Here is a 17,757-nt window from a genome sequence, read left to right as displayed (position 1 = left end):
TATGTAAAGAACACCCCATAGTCATCCATTTTAAAGGCTTAACAGACAACAGATCCATACCTATGAAATCATATAACACTTTAAAGATCAGAGCTTAACTAAAATAAGATTTCCTTCAATTCAAAATTTAGTGTGCCCTCACAACCAAGAGAGCCACACCCTCTAATCATACACAGCACCAGGCATTTTTCTGAAATGCCATAAGCAAAGACATACTCAGACTGTTTGGTGCAAATGGTAACATACAGGTTTTAAAACAAAATTAGGAATTTGATAAAGGAATGTTGTTAGCATACCACTTTTTAGTTTTAATTAACACCGATGCTAACAATTTAGCTTTACATTCACTAACAGCACAGAGGTGTTTAAGCACTGCTTCATTTGTATTGGTTTATTAACATTAACAGCTTGTATGGATTCATAGACAATACATTAAAAGGCCCCAAGATTTAATATCATGTCTGGGCACAGGTAACAAACACTTAGGGTGAAGAAACAGCTTGTGAAGTCTGTTCTGTTCTTCATTTATAACTTAAGGCAACAAAATTCCAGAATGGACAGATGCCCGCTCACTAAAAACAAACATAAAAATGAATTCTAGATACTACAGTTAACAGCCCACTAGCTCTAATAGCCAACTATGTGTAAGTAATTTGTCCTGCAACTGCACCAAAGGTGAAATTCAGCTGTGTTCATCCACAGCAGTACAGTATCCATTAGCAGAACAGTTCCCTCTCCTCTCTGCAGCCCATATGCCCTCCCCTAAATCTGCTCTGGAGGGTTGGGGGACCAGAGGAAGGGAGGTGCAGGTGGGAAGCAAAAGTCTCATTCCAGGAAGCAGAAGTATGCTCATGTGATTTGAATATAGTCATCAGATTGCAATGTCCTCCTGACTTTGAATTCAAGAATCCTAGACAACATATATTTGTAGGTAAGACAGCATGCAATTCAAAGTGAGTCTCCAAGATATCAACATTTGCTCAGATAGAGTATGGTGAATTCAAAACTTAAAACAATTTAACGTGTACCTTGAACGTTGAAGACTTCGAGGAGAAGCAGGTTCATGACCTTGTTGTTTGTCAGCAACCACTGGCTGCTGAGATGCTGACTGTGAGACTGGTCCTTGCTTAACGCCTGAAGTAGTAACCTGAAAGTTCAAAATGTGATTAGATTTCTGTATTACTCCAGATAACCTTGAGTGAGAGAACTTCCCTATCAATCAGGCTCAGAGCTGAGATAGTTCCTGCATCTTATTTCTGGCATAATACTTAATTATGCCAGAAATAAGAATAAAGAATAATACAAGAACACAATATTTAAGAACATACACAACCTCTGAACACTCTAAAGAAGAGACGGGGAACTTGTGGCACTCCAGATGTTATTGGACTCCCATCATGCTTCACCACTGGATATGTTGGCTAGGGTTGGGGAGTTGCAGTCCAACAACATCTGGAGGGACACAAGTTCTCTAAAGTAAAAGGTAAAGGTGTCCCCAACCAGTCGTGTCCGACTCCAGGGTGTGGTGCTCATCCCCGTTTCTAAGCCGAAGAGCCAGCGCTGTCCGAAGACGCTTCCGTGGTCATGTGGCCAGCATGACTGAACACCGAGGTGCACGGAACGCTGTTACCTTTCCCGCCGAGGCGGTACCTATTTATCTACTTGCAATTTCTTGCTTTTGAACTGCTAGGTTGGCAGAAGCTGGCACTGAAGACGGGAGCTCACCCCGTCACGCAGCACTCGGGTCTCGAACTGCTGACCTGCCGACCTTCCAGTCTGCAGTTCAGCATCTTAACCACTAAGCCACCGCAGCCAAGTTCTCTACCCCTGCCCTAAAGTGCTTCACAAACATTATCCCAGTATACATATCAGGCTTCCCTCTTTGACAGCAAAACAGCACTTATGCCACTACCTATTGCCCCTCAGCTCGCCAAATATCAGCTATAGGACTGCACTCTTAGCCACTTTATAACCAGTGACAGTAAAACCTGTAATAATAATGATAATGATAATAATGCCACTGCTTTATTCTACCAGAAACCAGAACACCCTATTTAAGACAATTTGGGGAAAACTGTTGTACTAGAAGATTAATTAGGATGCCTTTGGTCTCTCATTTCCTACAAGTAACACTAAAAAAAAAGTCTTTAAAATGTAAAGCATTAAAATGCTGGAGTCTCACGTCTGCTTTCAAAACAATCTCTCCTATCACCAAAACTCATTAAAACCTTACCTTTGGCTGTGACGATACAGGGGGTGTACTTATCAAAGGTTTCAGAGGAACTGTGTTAGTCTGAGGCGTGCTTATCCTTGGAGATACATATGACCTTGGTGAAGAGGCATCCGATGTTAAAGACATTGGGGACTGATTAGATGGCTGAGCTGTAAATAAGACCATGACAATTCTATAAAATCCTACTGAAGCTGAGTAAAAATAAAAATTCAGAAATAGTATTCTTAGGACAGAAAGCCTAGAAAGCTTTAAGAAGCATGGAGTGAAAGGACCTGTAATTGCATGAAGAGAAAGCCAAGAAACTAAGCAGATGATACTACACAAGGGATACTCTTCAACTGAAGAGGCAAATATTCAGCTGCTATTTATGCAGCAAAACAAAGTCATTTCTAAAAGATATCACTATTGTTTGCTGAAGCTGGATGCTGAAAGGTTTAAAAGCTTTGGACTCTCTTTAACCATCTACACTGTTGTGATGATTTGCTTAAACCATTAAAAGATCTCACATACCAGTTTATATAAACACGAATCTTATCCTTACATAGATACATTTGCTATCCATATAGACTTGGGCTTCAAACTAACTGACAGGGATATCAAAATGATTAGGATACATAAACCAATAAAACTGAAGTTTAGCACACATCATTCAAGACACTTGTTAAGAGAGTTTGAAAATAGGATATTTGTATTTATCATGTAGAATGCGTTGAGCTTAAAATACCAGCCAGACAGTCAAGTTTCACATGCAACAGAATGGTTCAGACAATCACTATAGGCTAAACAAGCCACCATGGCTTGTTTAGCCTACAATAAAGTCAGGCTGCTTACCTGTAACTGTTATTTCTTTTGAGTGGTTATCCGTGCATTCACACAGATGGGCTTTGTGTCGGTTTGGGAAGCTTCTATAGCTGTGGAAATTTTGTCAGGAACCCTTCCCCCACCATCCCATTGTGCACCCTCCAGCGGGTTCCCACTCAATCCCTCAGTTTCAAGGAGATCGCCAATTGTGGCCTCCTTATAGTCCAAGGGCCTCGATACCAACACCAAGCATGACACTGACACCGAAGAGGGGATGGTGGATGTGGGTTGTGTGAATGCACAGATGACCACTCGAAGAACTCCAGTTACAGGTAAGCAACCTGACTTTCTTCTTCATGGTGTCTGTGCATCACACATATGGGCAAGCTTATGTACCAGGAGGTGGGTCACTGTCGTCATCTAAGGACCTCTGACAGCACCGTCCAGCCGAAGGAGTAGTCTCTACAAGCTTGAACATCAAGGCGATAATGCGCGACAAAGGTGGAAGGGGTGGGCCTGGTTGCAGCCTGACAAATATCTAGTATCAACACCCCTCTCTCAAATGCCTCTGATGTCGCCACTGCTCTAGTCAAATGCATTGTCACTGGACCAGACAAGTCCAAGCACTCCAGTTCATAAGACAGTTTAATAGTTCCCACTACGATGGGAGGCCGAAATGGCTGCTAAGTAACCTCTAAGAGGAGAACCTTTAAGTCCTTGCTCGTAGAACAACAAGTTAAAACGTGCCCACTTATTTGCATAAGACTTTCTGGCAGCCAGTTTCCTAGCTGCCTCTAGAACAGCCTGAAGGGGAGCAGTTAAATCTACTAATAAATAAATTAAATCTAATTTATTCAATCTACCGGTGGATCCTCCACGCCATGAGATGCAAGTTAAGTAAGTCTGGATGTGTCACTTTGCCCCTGCCCCTGGACAACAGGGCTGGTGTCAACTGGAGTTGAAGGTAATCCCCCCTGGACTGACGCAGGAATATGGCAAACCAAGGCTGCCTGGGCCACCATGACGCAATCAGGATGCCCTCCACCTTGTTCTCCACCTTTGCTATCACCCAGGTGAGAATAAGGAATGGTGGAAACATATAGAGGAAGCATCCGCTCCAGTCCCAGGCAGACACATCTCTTAGAGACCATGCAGCTCTGCTCGCTCAGCTGCAGAACGTGCAGCGCACCGCATTCTTCTCAGATGCGAATAAGTCCACAGAGGGACAACCCCACCATCGAAACAAACGGTGGCGGATGCTTGGATTGAGCTCCCATTCATGGGAGACTGGGAAGGAGCAACTCAGATGGTCGGCCAAGGTGCTGTCTGACCCCGCAATATGAATCGTAGTAAAGTCGATGGCCTGGGTGATACACCAGTCGAAGATCTGTATTGTAAGCTGAATCAACACTATTGAGTGAATCCCTCCTTGTTTGTTGAAGTGAAACACAACAGTCGTCAGAAGCAATCTGGATGTGACGACCACGGATGATCATCTCAAAAGCCTTCAAGGCCTTGTCAACAGCAAGCAGCTCTAGACTACTGATGTGACTGTTTGCCTCTGTCTTCGACCATCGGCCCTGAACCTTGAAGTGCCTGTAGGGAGCACACCAACCTAGCATCGAGGCATCCGTCATCACTCTTAATATTGGAGTGGGAGGCTGGAAAGGCAAACCTTGTAGAACATTGGATAACACTGTCCACCAGCAAAGTGAAGCCTTGACAACAGAAGGGAGCTGTAACCTTATTCTCTGTGCATCCTGCCTTAGGTTGAATGCCCTGATGAACCAGGTCTGCAACATTCTCATGCGAAGGAGGGCATAAAGGACCGCCTTCATCAGCCCAAGCCATTTCTGTACCATGTAAGCCCTCATGGTAGGGCAAGCCTGTATGTCCGTTGCAAGCTTTACTTGCCCAATCTCGAGGAAGGAATGCCCGCCCCGCCAGAGAATCTATGGAGGCCCCAATAAACTGGACAATTTGGGATGGCACGACTTCTCCATCTTCACACACAAGCCGAGGTCTTTCAGTAAATCCAACGTAAACAGAACAACCTTATCCTTCGACTGGGCAACTAGAAGCCAATCGTCAATGTAGGGATAGATCCGGACCCCTTGAAGTCTGAGATGGGCGCACACCACGATTATGCATTTCGTGAAGACCCGTGGAGCTGTAGTGAGCCCGGAGGGAAGCACCCTAAACTGGTAATTAAGACCATCAACAGCAAACCAGAAAACACTGACTGAACTCCTCTACTGCAATATGGAAATACACATCATTCAGATCGATGGTTGCGAACCAATCTCCTCTCTGAAAGTCAGTGTAGTCATTCTGAACTTTCTGGGTGGAATGAACACATTGACCCCTCTGAGGTCCAGAATCAGGCAAAGCCCACCATCCTTTTTTGGGCACCGTGAAATAGCAGGAATTGAAACCCTCATTCATCTTCAACGGAGGGACCGGTTTAATTGTGCCCTTCGAAAGGAGCTTTTCTACCTCCTCTAGAAGCACTGGAGATGAAGGCATGGTTGTGATGCCCGAGAAAGGAGGAAACAAGAATACTGAACTCGATTCTGTAACTTCAACAAATAATAGCAAGAACCCACGAATCTATCGTTATTCTCTGCCATGCTGGAAAAAAGGCTGCAAGATGGGAGCCAAAGAGAGGAGAGTGGTCCTGGAGGAGCCGCAGAAGAGGAGGACACTCAAAGACATTGTTTCTTTATTTAGTCTGATCTCCTATGGGAAGACTGGAAACGTGATGCTGAAGCAAACTGGCACTTCTGCTGGAAGCCTTGGTGTTGCCACACTGGTCAATCTGGAAGAGGCAGAGACTAGCAGAAAGTTGACTGACAGTACCAATGGCACTTAAGCCTGTGACAGACCCATCTTCCTTGCCGTAGTCTTGGCTTTCTGAATAGCGTCCATAGCCTCATCGGTCTTGAAATTAAATAAACCGTCGCCGAACAGAAGAGCTTCAATTTGAGAATGCACCTCCTGTGCGAGGCCTGCCAACCTCAACCAGGCATGGCTGCGGAGTACAATAGCCCCCACTATGGCTTTGGCGTCGTAATCAGCTTGGTGCCTAGCAGTGTTAATTTGTTGCCTTGCTACCTTCGTGCCCTCAACTGAAACACCCATGCTGGTTCACGCTGATCATCGGGAAGGTAGTCACACAGGGAGCCAATCTTCTCCCACAAAAACAGCTGGTACTGACCCACAGTTACCTGATAATTTGTAACCCAAAATCCAAGGGAAGCAGAGGGGTAGATACGCTTGCCCATCAAATCCAGTCTCCTGCCTTCCTTGTCCACCGGAGAGGAATGAACTCTATGAGACCTGCTTTGAGACAACTCCACAATAACCGAATTGGGCGGAGGGTGGGTGAACAAAAAACTTGCATCTTTCTCCTGGCTCTTATACATGGTCTCTAGCCTTTTACAGGTTGGAGTCATGGAAGACGGTTGCTTTCCAGGAAAGCTGTACCATTTGCAACAAAGTGGGAAGAAATGGAATGGCTACCGGAGTGCTAGAGTTGGTATGGAGAACATTGAATACTGGATCCTTAACTCTCTCCACAGGTTGTTGAGTCTCAAGGCCGAGTGACTAGGCCATCCTAGACACCTGTTCAGCAAAATGACCCATATCCTCTGAAGGCGAGGATGGGTCCTGAGAGCCGACTGCGCTATCAGGTGATGAAAGTGATAGCGCAATGGACAACACTGAGGCAGAGTCAGATTGGTAATCCTCCTTAGGGAAGCAAGAAGAGCTCCTCTGAGCATCTTGGTCGTCAGACTTAGGCGACTCACCTTACGGAAGCAGAGACAATGCCCTGCGTTCATCGACTTTCTGCCTATCAGAAGTCTCATGAACCAGCTGCTGAAGAGGAGGCAACAGACACCGTGGAGCAGGCATCGGCAACACTGGAGGAGGTGCCCTCACAACTGGTGGAGGAGGATGCGGTAAAGGTCCCCGTAATCGGTGGTCGTGACATAGAAGCCTATGAGCTCCCAGGTAGACATAATGTCCACAAGGACAAGGATGAGGTCGATAATAATTCCAACTGTCCCACTCGGGGCAATGATCCGGGGAAAAAGTCCAGTCCAAGCTGTGCTCCCAGTCAGAATGGAGAGAACAAGACCTCTCCCTATATGTTTTCCAAAAACCCGGTGCTTCTCTAACCCTATGAGAATAGGCAGAGCAAAGTGACTGTGGGGACAATTCACCATGATGCGCATGCCTTGGAGCCATCCCAACATCCCCTCAATCCCGGTGTTCAGTCTCTTATCTCCCCCTCCAAAATAGATGCTATCAGCAGCAGTACCGAGGCTGATACTGAAGGAATGGGAACCACTGGAATTGGAGAATCTAGCATCAGAGGAGGAGACAGCAGGCGGACGGGCATTTTAACCGGAGAGACAATCTTTTTTTTCTTTTTCTTTTTTTACTCTTTCCCCTTTTTCTTTCTCTTCTGCACTTTAGAGGAATGAGAAGACCTTGCCTTTTTTGACAATTTCTTAGCAAGAGAAACTGCCAAGGAGCACCAGAGGGTAGGAGGATCAAAAAGGTCCATGGCTAGAGCCAGAGCTGACTGAGAAGGCGAGATCACCGCCTTCTCCACCATGTCTTTACAAGGACACTTATACGTGCCTCAAGGCCCACTCACTAGTCGATCAGACCCCAACACAATAGACTGGGGGGGGGGCATCTGCCGCCTTCAACCCCTTCTCCCTTAGAATTGCCTTGTGTCTGTCAGCATGGTTCTTCCTCGCTTGCTTGCTAAACAACATGCAAGTGACAAGCCTCCACGATATGACCTTCACCCAGACAGAGAAGGCACAAGGAGTGACTGTCTGTGGGTGGAAGCTTTCCCACACAATGAACGCACTTCCGAAAAGGGGCCTTAATGGCCATACGCCTGAAGGCGCTGCTCAAAGGATCGCAAAGGACCAAAAGGAAGTATAACTAAAAACAAATAAACTGTAAAAGGCAGAAAAAACTAAAAGAAGAAGGAAGAGAAAGCAAGAAAAAGATGAGAAATCGCCTCAGCAAAATTCAAAACAAGAAGTCCCTTCAATCAAGTACTACCACAGTGGCAGTCAACAAAGAACTGAGGGATTGAGCGGGAACCCTCTGGAGTGTGCGATGGGATGGTGGGGGAGGGGTTTCCGCCAAAATTTCCTCAGCTATAAAAGTTTCCTGAATCAAGGCTTCGCGCAGAAACAGAGCCCATATGTGTGATGCACAGAGACCACAAAGAAGAATTATTGTCGGAACCAGGCCAATGAGTGTGGGAGTTCCCTCTTCACACACTGAACAAGCCTTGATTTGGAGGCTAGGAAGATTTCTAATGGCAGCCAAAAATGTATCTATGCCTGAAAATGCAAGCATACACACACACACACCCCTCATTTTAATAAGTTCTAATTTTAACTTGAAGATGCCCCAAAACAGGGCATCTTACATTTAACATTTTACTTGATAGACCCGGAAGACCAAAAAATGCAAAAATAAAGCAAATTTTGGTCAAAATAATTTTCTGTTCATGATCGTTACAAGCTCTTAACAGAACTAATGGAACTTCCAATGTTTCCACTGAGTTCAAATTACAGTGGTATATAGCAGGAGTTCTCTAGAAAGCCTATTTTAGGTACTCAGGATAAACCACACAAATCTTGAACTAGGTTACTATAAGCTTGCAATAAATTGCAATATATTTGGACTCCCCTTCTGGACACTGAATAGAAACAATAAAATAGGTTAAGAGAAACAGTGTGTTTACACATGTAGATCAGTCCAACAGAATGTATCTAGAACCAATAATTTTGTTGGCTTTTAAATAATCAGCAAGGTAATTACTGGATTAATACGTAATTAAACAAAATGTCACACCAAACTTCATCCCTTACCTGATTAGCCTAATAATTATATGCTACACTGGTCTGGAAGCATTTAGATTCACCAGATACCAGAACCCCACAACCATAGGACCCTAAATAAGTTATTCTAGATTGCAACAAGAAGCTTCCAAAATACCTTGTGTGGAAAGCTGTGCTGCTTGAGAAATCAGGGAAGTTATATTAAAAGCAGATGGTCCAGCAGTGAGAATTTTATGGAGTATAGATTGCAGAGAAGCTTGTGTCACAGCAGCTGTAAGAACTAACATACAAATTAAAATTATCAGAGTCTCATTCCCTGAACTGAATATATTTTATATCTATCTTTTTCTGAAAGCAAGAGCAACCACTACTACAAAATATAACCACTCAGCAGATCAACAGAGAAATCTCATTGCTTCTTCTTATCTTCTTCTTATGCCAGCTTTAGTTTAGTGGATAACTAATTGCTTCTGGTCAGGAAGAAGCCAAATGGTAGTTGGTCTAGCAGGTCAATGGAAGGCCCTTGCTCTGTCTCCCTCTTATGCCACCTTCAGAGTGCATAATAGCATCAATGACACAGTTATTTTTAAACAGATCCCTCAAATTAATATATTGGCCATGAGATGACCAGAACTAAATAAACACATTAAACCTAAAGCTCGCAAAGTTAATTAAAATGTGGGGCACTTGCTATTCCCATAACCTAGGTTCCTGATCCAACAGGTCCTTTATGGTTGTCATTAGGTATGTAGAGTTATCCCATAACAGAGGAAATTCCTGTGCATAAGGAGGTAGAGAGGATTCAAAAGGAGACAAGATTGTGTTCACAGTAAATTTTAATAGTCTGATTTATGTACCGCATTTTAGATGTTCAGACTACTCAATCAGGTTAAGGCTGGAATCCTATAGTAATTTACCTAGGAGGAAGCTGCACTGAACACAATGAGGCTTACTTCTGAGTAGACACATAAAGTATTGCACTGCACATTGTATTTTCCCCTCAGTTTAGGGAGATGCATGTTGTCAACACGAAATTGAAGTAGCTCATAAGACTCTCTCTTCTTATTTGGTACTATGGGATCAATGCAATCCGACACATATTTACTCAGAAGTAAGCCCCACAAAGTTCAATGGGACTTACTTCAATGTAAGTGAATACAGAATTGCAGAGTAACACACACTCTGTGAAATGAAATGTCAATATTTTAATCAACTTTCATTGTCTGAAATGCAAGTAGTTCTATTTGATGATCCAACTTCCTATTATACTAAATAGAAACAGCACATGGTACAGAGGAACTGTAAAAAGGATCATGTCTAACTCAAATTAACATAGCTAGACTTAGCTTCATCCAAGATAAAGGGCAGACCTATACATTATGAGGCAACATAGGGGTTCCCAACTCTATGTTTGGCTTGTAACACTAATGCATGGGCAGGATATCTGTAGTGGGGAAAGCAAGCGGTTTTTAATCCTTTCACTGCTCAATTTGCCCCTCCACCAGACTGTTTTTAATTCACATTTCCCCTGTCAGTCTGAGGCTGGTAGTAACCCAGAATGGGAAGAAAGAGTAGGAAGAGATGGGTTCTGTAGAGGAATCAGTAGGTGTAGAAAGTGTTAAGTACCCAATTTCCATTCGCTCCTTCTCACCTGCAGATCTCCTTTCCCCATCTCACGTTACCCTAGCAAATGTTGGTTTGGGCACATGTTTGCAAAGGTAGTATGTACTGCCTTCTTAGGAACTGAGTACAGAATATAATAATTAGTTTAAGCTGGCATTTAAATTTGTCTCTTTTTTTAGAAACGTCTTGTGCTGATTTACTAATATGATTCCATTTTTTTTAAAAAAAACTGCCTTCAAATAAAAGTAGAATATCCAGATAGGTAGCTGCTTTATTCAATAAAAGTATGTGGAAAGCCACTAGAAAAAGTCTTACCTTCATTTATTTTGGATATATCTACATTAGAATTGTTAAACTGCAAGGTAGCTTGAAGAGCAGGTAGTAACTGTCGAAGGAGATTAGGGTCCTGAAGTAATGGAGGAACTGGCGATTGGGAGACAGGTGAAACAGGGACTGCAGAAGCAGATGAAGTTGGTGCAGAAGTTGGATTCAGCCCAGAAGCAGACGATGTGGAAGGAGTTGTGCATGAGTGGGACAGAGACTTGTCCATGGACACGGATTCTGAAAAGAACAGAGATATTTAAGTTGCTGCCATTTTCAGCCTGAAAATGTCACAGAAGCTCTCAGGGGCCACATTCCAGTAGTGACAGGGGCCAAAGGAAAAGGGTTAGGGCCAAAAATTTCAGCATATTTTAGCTTAAAGCATTTACTGCCAGTAACTAAGCCTTACAAGAGGCATTTAAACCTTTAGAATTGGGGGGGAGGGGAGATCTGCACAAAAGCTGGGAAACCATCAAACAATTGGTAGTCAAGGGAAAGGGATGGGGCCAGGGGAAGGGAGCATGACCATCTGAGGAACCCCAGAGGATCAGATGGGAAGCCCAAAAGGGCCAGATTTGGGCCCAGGGCCTGAGGCTGTGCACCCCTGCTTGAGGCCAAGAAATGGTTACTTTTTCCTATTTATAAGTAAATTGTTTTGATAAACTGCATTACAACCCACCTTTCAATTCCTACGGTGGTTAACAGGATAAAATACTGCTACAGCAGGGGTGGGGAACTGTTTCCCCAGCCCAGGGCCAGACTGCTTTCCAGCTAATCCCCTGGGAGCCTCCCTCACAAAATTTCCCTCTGAAGTTCCATCTCATCATTGGGGAGTTTCTCTGTACAGAGAAAGGCACACTGAAATTACATCATGCCCTTTCTCTGCATGGAGAAAAGGGAAGTCCCTCTCAATAGTAGAGAAAGCATCCCCTCTCTTCACTGGGAGAGGAATCCCCTAATTTTATTTCCAGTCACTGATGGGACATAAGAGTGGGCTTTCCTCTTCCAGTGGTAGAGCAGTCCTTGCCTTTCTCTAGTGCTAGGAGAGGGGCGGGGCCTGTGAGAGGACGTCTAGTGGTCCAGATTCATTCCACGGACTAGAGATTCCCCACCCCTGTGCTGAGTAAAAACAAGGTATTAGAATTCAACAAATAATATTTAATAAAACATTAAAACCGTAAAATAACTGATACAGCTCCTGAATTTAGAACAAAAGCCTATCCTTAAAAATTCTTTATAACCCTCCTAAAAGGACAAAGTATTTGGCATTTATTAGATGGTACTGAGTTCTACAAGCAAGTTAACTGTAGAAGTCTACCTTATTTTGATGGTAGTGGCACTTGCGAGGTCTCATAATTGGATCTTAATATACAGGTTAGTACATTATTGTAAGGATACATAATTTAAATGGCATCACCAAGTAGAGGACAACAGCATTCGCACCGTTGCCAAGGGCAGTCCCTCTTCAGAACAAGAGTTTATTCGTTCAGGTTTCCTGATGTTGGTTTCATCAGATCCTTCAGAATATGCAAATGAAATCCCTATAATGGATACATGAAGCGCTTCTAGATGGACAAATAAAACTTTCCTTTATGTTCTAGGATTTTATCCTTTTGTCTGTTGCCTTGAAAGCTTGTGAACCCCTTAGTTTCACTCAGCTGTAATGCTCAACTGGTTTTGCAACAAGTATTTCCTTTTTTTAAATGTTTATTTTAAAATTTTGTTTGAACAGCCCCTTAATGTTACTTGGATAGCAAACATATCAAACTGAAAACTGCGTTTTCTTTCAGCATGCCCAAAGAAACTGAACAGCCAATCGACTTCAAGGTTTCTGTATTACAGAGTATGATAAAAAATGGCACTGGAATTAATCAGAGTAACAGATCAAATAGGTTTTCCAGCAGATGGTTTAACCTGTTTTTTAATTTTAAAATTTCCAATATCAAATTTGCCACAATACTGGCAATGGAGTGTCTGAATTTTTTCTGCAAGGTGACCATCCACTACTGGTGTCTCAAAGTAGTCTTTGGAAATCTAATTTCTATACAAATGGGTAACTGCAATGTTCAGCATTTCATTCCTTTAAATGCAATTTAATTATGAAGGTACTTCTACACTACCTAGAAATTTAAAGTTTGGGATACATATAGTCTAAGCACATCTCTCCCTCAAAATGGGGACTCAGGTGTACCTCAAAGTGGGATTTGCCTGGTCAAAAAGGCTTTTAATCAACTAAGCAATTAAATATTGGATAAATATGCAAGCATTTTTAAAGTATTAGCTTTATTGGAATGAAAAGAGAAAGGGCCAATACTTATGTTAATTACAAAAACAAATTAGTTAACAATAACAACGTTCAGTAAGGTTTCTATATATATAAAAAATTCACTGAATAGTTTTCTTTGGCTTTTACCCTGGAACAGCAGGCTCAGCCTATAATTACCAAATTAAAAAGAAAAAGTTAACACACAAAGCAAATTAGCAAAGCAGCCAGTTAGGTCACATGGAGGGGATACTCCCTGGTTCCTGCAGAAATCAAAACGGAGTCATAGGCAGTAACTGCCATGGTCAATTACTTGTGTTCATTTCAGGTCAAATATTTGTGGTGTACTGGGACAAAAAATTAACATGGGGTACTTTTTTTAGCTTTGTTGTTTACCAAATACAAGTTTAGTTGCTTACTAAAGAGAAGTAAAATAAACATGCTAAATTAGATCTCTCTAGAGCAGTGGCAACCAATTATTTATTTATTTATTTATTTAATTTATTAATCGCCCATCTGGCTGGTCACCCAGCCACTCTGGGCGATGTACAGCATATAATAAAATAGTTTAAAACAATAAAATTCTACAATAAAAACATTTTCTAAAATACCCTAACCCACCTCAAATGCCTGCCTGAACAACCACGTTTTTAATGCACGGCGGAAGCTCATTAAAGAGGGGGCATGATGGAGTTCCCTAGGGAGAGAGTTCCACAGAATGGGGGACACCACAGAAAAGGCCCTCTCCCTTATTCCCACCAGTCTAGCTGTCCTGGCTGATGGGACAGAGAGAAGGCCATCTGAGGCTGATCTTGTTAAGCGGCCTATCTAGTGTTGCTGGAGGTGCTCCTTAAGATAGGCTGGGCCGGAACCATATAGGGTTTTAATGGTCAAAACCAACACCTTGAATTTGGCCTGGAAAACAACTGGTAACCAGTGCAACTCCTTCAGCACTGGAGTGATATGATCTCACCAGCAGCTGCCTTTAATCAGGCGAGCCGCCACATTCTGTACCAGCTGCAGCTTCCGAACTGTCTTCAAGGGTAACCCCACGTAGAGCGCATTACAGTAGTCTAAACGAGAGGAGACCAGGGCATGTACTACCCATGGGAGCAGACGATGAGGAAGGAAGGGGCGCAGCCGCCGTATCAGATGGAGTTGATACAGCGCTGTCCGGCTCACAGCTGGCACCTGAGCCTCCATGAACAGCTGGGAGTCCAAAATGACCCCCAGGCTGCAGACCTGGTCTTTCAAGGGTAGCCGTACCCCATTCAACACCAGGTCAACATCCCCCAGCCTCCTCTTGTCTCCCACCAAAAGTACCTCGGTCTTGTCAGGGTTCAGCTTCAGCTTATTCCTCCCCATCCAGCCACTCACCGTCTCCAGACATTTGGACAGGGATTCTACGGCCAACCTTGGTGAAGATTTGAATTTTATTTATTCATTCATTCATTCATTCATTCATTTCATTTCTATACTGCCCAATACTCGAAGCTCTCTGGGCGGTTCACAAAAATTAAATCCAAGCAACACACAATAAAACAATTGAAAATATATAGAACATTAAAACCACAATATAACAATACAACCACAATAAAACCTAGCAGCAGTGCAGGAGTTTAAAATACAGGTTTAAAACAGCAAAGATAAAAATTTAGAAAGCTAAAATGCTAAAATGCCTGGGAAAATAAAAAGGTCTTCACCTGGCGCCGAAAGGAATACAATGTAGGCGCCAGGCGAACCTCATTAGGGAGCTCATTCCAGAGCCGGGGTGCCACAGCAGAAAAAGCCCTCCTCCTAGTAGCCACCCGCCTCACTTCCTTTGGCAGGGGCTCACGGAGAAGGGCCGCTGATGATGATCTTAAGGTCCGGACAGGCACATACGGGAGGAGGCGATCCTTCAGGTAACCTGGCCCCAAGCCGTTAAGGGCTTTGAATGTTAACACCAGCACTTTGAATCGGGCCCGGAAATGGACTGCAGCCAGTGCAGCTGGAAAAGTACTGAATGAGAGGTAGAGCTGCATGTCATTCGCATACTGATGACACCGCACCCCAAACCTCCTGATGATACCCCCCAGCGGCTTCACATAGATATTAAATAGCATCAGGGAGAGGATGGAACCCTGTGGCACCCCACAAGTGAGTGGCCACGGGTCCGAAACCTCCTCTCCCAGTGCTACCCTCTGGTACCTGCTGGAGAGGAAGGACCGGAACCACCGCAATACGGTGTCTCCAATGCCCAACCCCTCCAGGCGGTCCAGGAGGATACCGTGGTCAAAGGTATCAAAAGCCGCTGAGAAGTCGAGGAGAACAAGGAAGGAGCATTCACCCCTATCCAGAGCCCTCCTCATATCATCTACCAAGGCGACCAAGGCCGTTTCTGTCCCATGCCCAAGCCTGAAGCCCAACTGAAATGGGTCTAGATAATCGGTTTCTTCCAAGTGTGCCTTCAACTGCATCACCACCACCCGCTCAATCACCTTGCCCAAAAATGGCAGATTTGAGACTGGGCAAAAGTTGTTCAGAACTTGGGGATCCAAGGAGGGCTTCTTTAAGAGCGGTCTTATCACTGCCTCCTTGAGGGCTGATGGCATCACCCCCTCCTCAAGGGAGGCGTTCACCACCGCCCTGATCCCCTCACCCAGTCTCTCTCTGCAGCCCATAATGAGCCAAGATGGGCAAGGATCAAGTAAGCAGGTGGTCGGCCTTACAGATGAAAACACCTTGTCCACTTCATCAGAAGGAAGAAGCTGGAACCGATCCCACAAAACCAGTATGCCACAGGCCGCCTCTTGCTCACTAACTGTATCCACAGCGCATGGAGTAACACTCCCTATCCAATCAATTTTATCTGCAAAGTGCCTTGCCAAGGCCTCACAGGAGGTCTTAGAATGCTCCAGTGGTTCCGGAGCCACAGGACCGACCAGGCTCCGGACCACTTAGAACAGCCTCCTGGGACAGCACTCTGCAGACGCCTTCACCGCCACGTGATAGGCTGAAGATACAGCTCTAGCCCGTGTCTGATTGTTTTTGAAGCGAGACTTCCACCACCAGCGCTCTAGCCATCTCACTCCCTGTTTCAGAGCTCGTAACTGCGGATTGAACCATGGTGCAGTCCGAGCCCTGTTCAGGGGGAGAGGGCGCTTCGGAGCCACCCGATCTAATGCCCCAGTGATTGCGCATTCCAGCCACCCACCAGGGTCTCGACCGAGTGGCTGTTGGCGTGCTCCAGAGAATTTCCAAACGCGTTCAGGAATCCATTCGGATCCATAGGACGCCTGGGGCGGACCATTTTAATGGGTCCTCCATCCCTGCAGAGGGGTTGTGGAACCAAGAGGTCTAACGTCACCAGATAGTGATCTGACCATGACAAGGGGGTGGTGGATATACCCCCGACTTCCGGATCACTCCCCGCTTCTCCAGAAACAAACACAAGGTCTAGTGCATGACCGGCTACATGGGTGGGCCCAATCAGAATATGGTGCAGCTCCCAGGAAGCCATGGTCTCCATGAAGTCCCGAGGTGCTCCTGTGAGGAAGGCCTCCGAATGTACATTGAAGTCCTCCAACACCAATAAGTTAGGGGACTGTACACGCGCATCCGAGACCACCTCAAGTACCTCGGCCAGGGAGTCAGTCGTGCAGCAGGGTGGACGGTACACGAACAGAATCCCCAGACTGCCCTTCGGGCCCAACCTCCAGTACATGTACTCAGCAACCTTGGTCTCCCGGAGAGGGGGTCTGGTGAAGACCAAGGACTCTCGGTAGATAACAGCCACTCCCCCTCCCCGATCCCCAGCCCTCAGCTGCTGTGCATGCGAAAATCCAGCTGGACACAAGGTCGCAAGAGTTGGAGCAGCAGCCTCAGCTAGCCAGGTCTCCGTAATACATGCCAGGTCTGCACCCTCGTCCAGGATCATGTCATGGATGAGGGAGGTTTTCTGGGTAACAGACCTGGCATTGCAGAGCAGCAAATGAAGGCCAGAAGATGGAGTCACGCCTCCCCCAGCCATCCTTTGGCTCTGGACAGGCCCGGAGCAGGGGACAGATACTACACATCTCTCCCTTGTTCCCCTTACCTGGCATGGCCTGCCCCTAGAGCTCCGCCAGCGCCAGCCGCCCAGCCTCGGTATGTTCTGGCCCCCAACACTCCCCCCACTGCCTCCATCAGGTGAACACATGCCCTCTCACTCCCGCCTATCAGGCAGGCTACCCACCCCTACTTGTGGCCCTCCAGATGGTTTGGCCTACAGCTCCCATCAGCTCTAGCCAGCATAGCCAATGATGAGGGGTGAGGGGATTTGTAGGACAAAACACCTGGCGAGCCAGACATTGGCCATCCTTGCTCTAGGGCATCAGAATGTTTTCCCGTGTAAACTGACTTTTTCCCTAAGCAAATGACCCTATGCAAATTAACGTAGTTCGCACTGGAAAATTTTCTGGAAAACCCACATTGCTGGCTGCAATGTCAATAAGCCTCATGCCGTTACACACAGCCACCTTACTTCTCCTTCTCCAGCTGTCCATAAAGTCTTCAAGTAACTGCAGTTTCCCATTACAACAGAACTGGGAAACTATGGCTTCTGAGTAAGTCTGGATGGGGCTGTACTCCCTCTGAATGACCAGGTTCATAGTCTG

At 45.1% G+C, this 17,757-nt stretch overlaps 1 protein-coding gene across 10 annotated transcripts in view; it reads right to left on the bottom strand.

Moving 5' to 3' along the window:
• WAC (WW domain containing adaptor with coiled-coil) overlaps positions 1–17,757 on the bottom strand; it is an 86,868-nt gene that overhangs the window by 28,232 nt on the left and 40,879 nt on the right. For all 10 annotated transcript variants that reach the window (XM_084859147.1, XM_084859146.1, XM_084859145.1 and 7 more), the window contains 4 exons: positions 10,852–11,097; positions 9,071–9,193; positions 2,234–2,382; positions 1,029–1,147 (listed from right to left, as the gene is read on the bottom strand). In XM_084859147.1, the coding sequence (XP_084715273.1) occupies positions 1,029–1,147; positions 2,234–2,382; positions 9,071–9,193; positions 10,852–11,097 (637 nt within the window). The remainder of the gene's footprint in view (positions 1–1,028; positions 1,148–2,233; positions 2,383–9,070; positions 9,194–10,851; positions 11,098–17,757) is intronic.

The sequence above is a fragment of the Heloderma suspectum genome, chromosome 5, assembly GCF_057233095.1.
Source record: "Heloderma suspectum isolate Gila_16-S chromosome 5, 16-S_ref, whole genome shotgun sequence".
In the NCBI taxonomy this organism is placed as follows: domain Eukaryota; kingdom Metazoa; phylum Chordata; class Lepidosauria; order Squamata; family Helodermatidae; genus Heloderma; species Heloderma suspectum.
This window is presented reverse-complemented; position numbering and strand designations above follow the sequence as displayed.